Consider the following 9,310-nt stretch of genomic DNA (forward strand, 5'->3'; position numbering starts at 1 on the left):
TTACAAGGTAAAAAGCCAGCATCAATTGGTTAGAAACAAAGTAACAACAGGAGGTGAAAGACTAGGATCAGAAAGTAACGATTTGATATCCAGTGGCGTCCCAAATTGGAACCTGGTGAAAAGGAATCCCGTTGCCAAACATTTAACCGAACGATTAAAAAACTTAAGAAAAACAACAGAAGAGGAAAAATATTAGAGCTAAATCTGAATTTCTACTTCTTAAACAAACCAACGGGATTCTTCTTCGCCTGATAAGCCATTATAATGCACCTACTTACCTTGAACGTTTAGCTGAACTCATCCTGATTCAATCTGGCCTCCTGAAGGGCATCTAATCAGCTCCAATATACTAACCACTTCTGCCATGTCGGGCCTGTTCGAAGGAACTTGTGATGTGCAGAATAAGCCTAACTTTATCATTGGAATTCCCTCCTCGACTGGAAACTTCCCCTGTAGCCTACTATCAATGCATTCCTCCACTCTGCCTTCTTCCCATGATCCTCTAACCATGTCACAGAGCACTACAACATCGTCCTCCAGGTACTCAACAGGCCTCTTCCCTGTGACGACCTCCAGCACCAGAACCCCGAATCCATACACGTCACATTTCTCGGTTATCTTAACAGTTTTGCATGCAAATTCTGGTGCCATGTAACCGAGGGCGCTCTGAATCTTGCTGCTCAAAATATATCGATCTAACATGGGCAACAGCCTGGCTAAACTATAATCTGCAAGCTTAGGTTCACCAGAATTGTCAATCAAGATATTACTTGATTTTATGTTGTAATGGATCAAGTTCATTTGATGCAAATGAGTCAAGCCTTTAGCTGCACCAAGAATAATATTGAACCTATCGTTCCATGAAAGGTAATTTCCACCAGATTCTTCATGAAGGTGCTTATGCAAATTTCCACCAGAGACATATTCATATATAAGAAGCTGCAGTGAAGGGGTCCAGTAATAACCTTCAAGTGCTACAAGATTATCATGATGGACTTTCCCCAATTTTTGAACTTCCCTTTCGAAAACTTCTTTGGATTTTACAAGACTTGAAACAGTAAGCTTCTTGATGGCAACTGAGCGTCCATCTCTGAGCATTGTCCGGTAGACAGTTCCGAATCCCCCACGTCCAAGTTCACAATCCTTGTTAAGCAGAGCATGTGCCCCTGTGCTAAAGTCAGAATCACCTGAAAACATGACAAGTTTCCCTGAACTCCCATTACTCGTAGGTGAATGGCTGTCATCACCACCATAGAAAGTGAGAGCTGCCGCAGATCGAGATGTAGAAGCTTGTACACGAAGATTAAGAACGGTGATTGCAATTATGCCGATAACAATTGCCACAGCTGCACCAATAGCAATGAGGGTTGAGATGGTAAGGATTTTCTTCTCATGACCAAAACTTTGGGGGATTACACTGGTGTTGGCATCAGACGAGTTAGGATTAAGTACAATGGGTTTAGGAAGGACCGTAGGGCAACTTCTATTAACTGATGCCCCACAAAGAGACGGATTGCCAGTTACAGATGAAGGAGCAATAGTGTTGAAAAATCCACCAGCAGGCAGTTCGCCTTGTAGCTGGTTGTGTGAAATGTTAAATAACTGCAGGCGTCCAAGATTGGCCAGCTGCTTGGGTAGTGTCCCCATGAGCTTGTTGAAAGACAAGTCTACAGTCTCAAGATAAGTAAGTTTTGCGAGTGATGCAGGAACAGGGCCAGTTATTTCGTTATGAGCCAGACACCTGCAAATTTGGCAACAATCCAAAAGGAACTCAGTTGGAATGGCAGAAGGCTTGAAAACTTAAGAAATAATGGATTAGATTAAAATTTATTGATCAAGCCAATATCCATGCAGAAAATTTTGTTCGTTTTCTTTGTATAAACAGCAGGCACAGATAAGATAGTACCCAAATTTCTTGACATTGAATAAATTGCCTTGCAAGAGCATAAATTCAAATGGATTTCAGCAGAAAATTGAACAGTTACAGGATACTTGCTAGCTTAGAATTGCATTTAACCATTTCACGAGCTACACAGTTAAGTTGCATAAAGATTACTCAACAAAACGAGAAAAGCACAAAGAAATGTTACAATAATGCATAAAAACAGCAGAGAACTTACAAGGATACAAGCGAAGAGCAGTTCCCAATCGAAGTAGGAATGTTGCCTTCGAACGAGTTCTTCTCTAGCCTCAAATCCTCAAGAGATGTAGCTCCACCAATTTCCAATGGGATGCTACCATTTAACTGGTTATCGCTCAAATCCAGAGTTTCCAAGATTTTCAATTGTCCAATTCTTGCTGGAATACTACCTACAAATGAGTTTTTCGACATATTCAAGAAATGCAAGTTGCTGAAATCTCCGGTAGAACTGGGAATTTCACCAGATAGCTGATTCTTAGAGATATCCAAAACTACAAGCTTGTGACGAGAACTCTCCAAGGAGGAAGCAAGAGTATTATCCACACTCCCACTTAATCTATTATCTGAAAACAGAAGCTGCTGTAAACCAAGCTCGAATGGCCAAGAAGGAAGTTCACCAGTCAAATAATTGTGGCTAATATCAAGAGTCAGAAGGTTTACACAATTCTTCATAGACTCGGGCAAGAGTCCAGTGAGAGAATTCTTGGATACATTTAAAACTTTCAATGACAAGAGCTTCCCAAGAGAATCTGGAACTTGGCCAGTTAAGTTATTTTCAGAAAGATCCAGGGTTTCAAGGCTTCTCATTTCTCCAATCCATTCAGGAACCTCCCTTGTGAATCCATTTTTTCCAAACAATAGATTATTACACAAGGTAAGCTGCTGCATTGTGTTTGGAAGCCCTCCAGAAAATGAATTTTCACTCAAATCAATTGACCTCAGCAAAAAACAATCTCCAATTCCTTCCGGAACTTCACCAGTAAATCGATTCTTCCTCAAACTTATCCCCCTCAAATTGTTCATACCTTCAATGCCGTTTGGAATCTCTCCCTCCAACAAATTATCAGATAAGTCAAGCATCCTCAGTCCGTGCAATGACCATAACCCTGATGGCAAGGATCCCGAAAACTGATTGCCTGAAAAGTTCAGTGAAGCAAGCGTTGAACACATGCCCAAGCTCTCAGGAATATGGCCTGAAAATTTGTTATTCGCCAAGGAAACCGATCTCAAAGACCCACATTGCCTAAAGAAATCGTTCGAAATTGACCCGGATAGGCTATTCTCACTCAGGTCCAGCACCCTCAGATTAGAAAGCTGAGCAAAACCGATGCTTATGCTTCCTGTAAGGTTGTTTTTGGCTAGCGAAAGCTTTCGCAGAAGCTGCAATTTAAGTAGACCTCTACCTAGTTTTCCAGAAAGTCCAAATCCATCAAGAACAAGGTCAGATACTCTATTGGATCTGGGGTTGCATTTCACACCAACCCAATCACAAGGGCTAACATCATCTTCGTTCCAAGAACTTAATTTCCCATCTGGATGTTGAATATCAGCCTTGAACACAATCAACCCCAGAACATCATCATTTAGAGAAGGGGTCAGAGATTTCACCAAAATGGGAAACGAAAAAAAGACTAACAATACACCAAACAGAATTCTCATTTAAATAAATTAATATAGTGTTAACAAAAGTTATGGCATTGTTGGGTTCAGATTGAAAATCGAGAAAGACAGTTCTTCTTTTCTTTTTTTCTATCTAAAAGAATACTTCTCAGGAACCTAAAGAGGAGACAAGTAAACTGGAAGTGACTTTGAATAGGAGCTGAAAAGATTGGTTCTTGAACTCTTTTTAAGCTCTCAAGAACCAAATTCTACTGTATTTAACCTTCAAACTCATCAAAAGATACACATGTACATACAAATGTGCATGTACGCAAGTAACTTTTGCGTTTTGACTATTTAACAGCTAGAAATTGCTACCAAAGAAAAATATGGAAAAGAACCCAGAAAATTAACAGAAAAAGCCGCTAAAGAACCAAATTAAACAACTGCATTGGCAAAAGAGAACTTCTGAAAACCCAAAAATCAATCAACACATAAAATATCTTTAGCAGACGATAAAAAAGTTAACAAACGAAGAAAATCAAAAATAGGAATCAATTGTGAGAAGAATTTTTGTTTGGCGTTGAAGTGACTGTAACGAGAAGGACCGTGAAAAATCTGAGAGTGAAAAGACTCGCCGGACTATCTTTTTCTGGAAATGGAATCCAGGGGGTGGAGTAACTGGCTGGAGCTTGGAGAGGGGAAGTTACCAGAAAATTCGCCGGGAAAGGTGGGGGGATGGGAGTTTCCGGCAACGGACAGTCACTGAAACATTTAAAGCGCTCTCTTTTACACACACACACAGCTGTGAGAGAGAGAGAGAGACATCTTTTAATGCAGGTATGGGAACGGTTTTATTTGGAATCGACACGTGGTGATCGTTTATTGGTATAAATAATCCGACGTGTCTTTCCCGTTGTTACGGGTGTCCATATGGCCCACGCCTTGAGTACATATTAAAAGAATTTGTGTATTTAAATTTTTAATTATTGATTGATTTAATTTTTAACTTAAACAGTTATACCTTTTGTAGAATAGAGTTTTTGGAAAATGTGAATTGTCGAAAAATAAAAACTTAAGAAAACGTTTTCCTTATTTTTTAATAAAGTAGTCACTTGATCAACTTTTGAAAAATATTTTTAATGAAAAATATCAATTAAACATTCTAAAAGTAAGAATTTAGATAACAAAAGCACATTTTTCATGAAAAGTAAAAATAAGATCAATCAAATACACCATAAGAGAAATTTTTTAAGACGCGTTTGAATGGGCTTATAAGCACAACAATTAATGGAAAAAACGTCTTACAATTTTGCAATAGGAGTTGGTTTAGCTAATTTACTGTGGCTTCTTGGAACACCCATTAGTGGTAAAATTCCATGAAAAATGTCACATTCGAGGAATTCGTTTTTTATTTTGATTGTTTAATACGAAAGTGAAAATGAAGTTCGAATTTCAAGATACAAAACACTTAAAGCATGTTTTTGTCAATTGAGTGGAAATCGAATTTTTATGGTTTTGTGATTTTTTTTTTCCAATTTACATGGAATTAATTTGCCGTTTCCACCTTTGCAATCAAAATTTGCACGTTGTCAATGAACAATGAATTAACGAAATGACATTGAAGTAACACACATCGCACTTTCAAAAAAAGATTAACACATTTGTAATTTGTTGTCAAAATATTATTTTATTCTTGTAGATATTTATTCGATGTGTCCCATATTAAAATAAAAATTAAATAAAGAGCATCTATGATTACAAAAATAAATAAATTATAATTTCTTGGAATATCTTGGCAACAGTTGAGGGGAAATGAACAGAAAAAAAAAAGAAGAAGGAAATTCCCCCCCCCCCCCACACCAAAAAAAACCACCAATCAACTATGTTCTTCAAAAAGTTGTAAATGCCTCAAAGTTTTCCATCCATGCTACTTGTACAATTTGTTTATAGATTTTTGATAAACGTTGAGGTGACATAAATTCAAGGGCTAAAGTGCATATAACCACAGCATCTGTCAAAGAATTCGTCATAATATTTCTGTATAAACAGCTTAATTCAAAATTTTACATTTATTCTTTGACTTAAGTAGTAGGGACACATGGAATTTTGTGTGGGTTTAGGTGACTGATAACAAAGTAGCATCGTGAAAAAAGCGTGAAATTAGCCCTCATCGAGGTCAAATAGAAGATGAAATAGTAAGTTCCCAAGTGATGTCACGTTGAGCAAAATAGCGATTATCTTGCAGGCTAGTTACAACAGATGTTTCAAAGTGAGGAATACAAAGAAAAAGTCCCAAAGAGAGAGAATTATCTGAAATTCAATTAAATTGCAGAATGATAAAAAAATAACTCACAAGCTGAGTTATATAGCTAAGAAAAATTCGAAATTATCGAAATTTTATCAAAATAGTAAAATCTCAAAGTTATGGTCAAATTACCAAAAACATGTTTAAGGGGGTGTTTGGGAGTAATTTTTCACCTCAACAAATTGATTTTTTATTGTTATTTCACTATTCTAGCCGTAAAGTTTGACTTCTTCTCTCACATGTGGTCATTACTTTTCTCCTAACAGTCAAAAAATCAATTCTCATCCCAAATAGGGCCTAAAACTGTTCCTAGTTATGAAAAAATCACGATGATTTGCCATCTTTGTGTCGATCTGCCAATCCATGATATCTTAATGCCATCAACGTGCTATCTGACAACTTGGTATCAACTGACCTCAAAATCTCCTGCATCATGATGAGACGAGGAAGGCTCACACCGTGTGCTTGTGAAAGGAGCCAATGACTCATAGGGAGTTGACTTGTTTAAGAGAATCACTGGATCGTTTAACTTCATTTTATTGTTAGTTATTGATATTTTGCGCCCATTTAATTTAAATAAAAATTAGATTTTTAATATAGTTTGATAAAAGTTAATTAAATGTATGGTTGAACAGTTGTGAATTTCTTAAAATGTGTAGTTAAAACTAATTGTTAAATTATAATCCACTTTTTTATTGGAACCAAACAAGGAATTTATTTCTTTTTATAATGGTTAATTTACTGACTAATTTGATGGCGTGACAATCTAGTTTTTCATCAACTAGACACTAGATCGTGACTTGAGCTTTTAGTTAATCAAAATTACACATGCAAAATGACAAATTTCAAACAAATATTTAAGCATAGCAATCAGCTAGAAAAAAAATTTTAGTTTATACTAAGGTGAAACTTTACTAAAAGTTCAGGGACCATCAATGTTTTTAATAATCTCCTAAATCTCACAATTATTCACCAAATGCCATAATTGTACCTGACTGCATTAGTATATGCATGATGCTTTTAAGCCCATATTCGAGATCTCAATTTTTATTTTATTTTATTTTTTAGTTTTATAATAATGATTTTTTGGACAATATGCAATTAAAAAGTGGGAAAAAGTTTTATGTTTACATTCAAAATTATTTTACTAAAAAATGTACGATTAAAAATGAGTTTGAGAAAAGATGAGTTTATAAGAAAAATGGAATCCAAACAAGTGCTAAAATTTGTCTCTACATCATGAACATCGAGCATGGTCCTAAATTTTGCTGGAAAATCATAGAGAAAAGGCAAGATTCTTATGTTATGAAGTGCACGTTAACCATGATGTAAATTATTTACGAGTTGTGTAGAGTGAATCGTGTTGACGTATATAAATAATATGTTTGGTTCCCTTCTTACACACAAAACAATAAAAAACTTCTTATTCAAATTTTCTTGTAAAATTTTTAGGTGAAAGAAAAATTATTATACACTAAAAAATTTTGGCCACACAACTTTGAAACCTTAGCTTGGCACGACATGAGGATTTATCTCCACGTAATCACGTGCATTAGTTAACTTTTTTGGAAATTGAGTGGATTTAATGATTAAAATTTTGAAGTTGACTTAAAGTTATACTATCAACTAACAATTAAGCTATTTATATAGATAATTTTTACACTTTCGTTGACGATAATAATGTGGCATGGATTTTGATCCTTGATTTAAATTTCATTAATAGTCAAAATGAATGTCACATTATCATCTGTTAAACTTTCAGTCAGAATTAACTGTGCAGTTAGCATGACCGATCAACTAATGTTTTGTAGTATTACTTGTATTTATAATATCACGTAAACTGGTTCTATACATGAATGTGCTACTTACCATTATTCTTTAGGATTATCAAAACACAAACAACAATAAAAACCAAGAGAACGAGAAGAAAATATTCATATGCATAGAAATTTTTGCTGACTTGATATGTTCATTCAAGGATTGTACTGGTTAAGTGTTTTTAGTAGTACATAAATTTGAAGGTCAAGTTGATTCAAAACTCCGTTTGCTCCTATATAAAATACCATATTTTAATTGATGTGCTATCTTTCATATGAGTAAAATAAATATTTCACGAATTCTTGTATAAGAATAATTTTTTTAAACAAAATACTTTATAAAAAAATAATAAAATTAAGGAGTATTCGATAAGTGCATATTATGGACTTATCCGAACTTCTAAACTTGTTTATTTGTTGTTAAATTGATGGAATATAACTGATTTAGTGTAAATACGATCAATTGTATATAAAACCTCAACTTGGATGCAATTGGAAGAATTAATAAGCTTTAGGAAGTTAAGTTCAACATTTGAAAATTTAAGGACTAATTGTAAACTTTCGAAACTTGCATCGGATTAATTACAAATAATTGCGGAACGTGGAGGATTACATATAAAGATTTAAAAATGAAGGATCTATGGTGAAACTACAGAAGAACTCAAGCCGAACAAAAGGAGGTACTCAAAACAAAAGAAATCATGGAAGCGAACTTATGCCTTGCGATTGCAATGGCTTGAAATTAAATAAGAGAGAGCAAAATTGGGTGTGCGATTGCAAGAGATGATGTGTGATAGCATAGGCCCTTTTCCGGTCAATATGATTTGATTCCTTGTTCAATTAACTTTTATTTAGAAAGCAATTAGATCATGATTAATTGCATAATTTTGGTTCTATAAATACTTAAATTCATCCAACAATTAAAGAGGCTTTTGGGAATTCAATAGACATACACCACTCAAGCCAAGGAGACTCTTAGGATACAAAATTTATAAACCACTCAAAGAAGGGAGCCAAAGAGGAATCTTTCGATCAACGAAATCATAATTTTTTTCAAGGTTTTATAGAAGCATTTTACAAAACATATCCATCCATTACTATATTTTATTATAGCGTCGGTTGATAAATATACTTTAATTTGATTTTAATCAGATAACTAAATTTTAATTTAATTTTAATGAAGGTAAATTCATCCAATTCCGTCATTTGAATTGATAAACAGATAATGTGACAATCAATAAACAATGGTCGTCATTTATTTTATGAACACTGTTATTTAACGCAACTGACGTTAAAATACCAATTTATATAGTACTAATGTAGCAATAAATAAAATGTATAATTTTATTAAGCTTATCATTTAATGTCCTATAGACTAATGTTATAGTACCAGTTGTACTATATATCAATATTCTTATTTCTTTGAATGGAAGGAATGCAATTACTTGAATGAATTTAAATAAAAATAGAATTATTTGATTAAAATTTTCCAATTTCCACGACACGGTGGTAGGTGTAGCTTAGCCAGGGGGGACCTATTTAAAGTCAAATGTCCTGACGCCACCTTTGACGGCGTCAAAAGCTAAATAACAAACGCATGCAGACAAAAACAAAATTGCCGTTAGGTCAATTCTTCTTCTGCAAAATCGATTCGCGAGTATCAAC

The 9,310-nt window shown here is 34.6% G+C and overlaps 1 protein-coding gene across 1 annotated transcript; it reads right to left on the reverse strand.

Moving 5' to 3' along the window:
- On the reverse strand, positions 1–4,339 carry LOC111397217 (probable LRR receptor-like serine/threonine-protein kinase IRK). The gene is made up of 2 exons (XM_023024012.1): positions 2,121–4,339; positions 1–1,741 (listed from the first exon to the last, which is right to left on the reverse strand). Exons 1-2 carry the CDS (start codon positions 3,578–3,580, stop codon positions 298–300), a joined length of 2,904 nt encoding a protein of 967 aa, XP_022879780.1. The 5' UTR covers positions 3,581–4,339; the 3' UTR covers positions 1–297.
- Between the last annotated feature and the right edge of the window lie 4,971 nt (positions 4,340–9,310).

This window comes from Olea europaea, chromosome 1, assembly GCF_002742605.1.
Source record: "Olea europaea var. sylvestris chromosome 1, O_europaea_v1, whole genome shotgun sequence".
In the NCBI taxonomy this organism is placed as follows: domain Eukaryota; kingdom Viridiplantae; phylum Streptophyta; class Magnoliopsida; order Lamiales; family Oleaceae; genus Olea; species Olea europaea.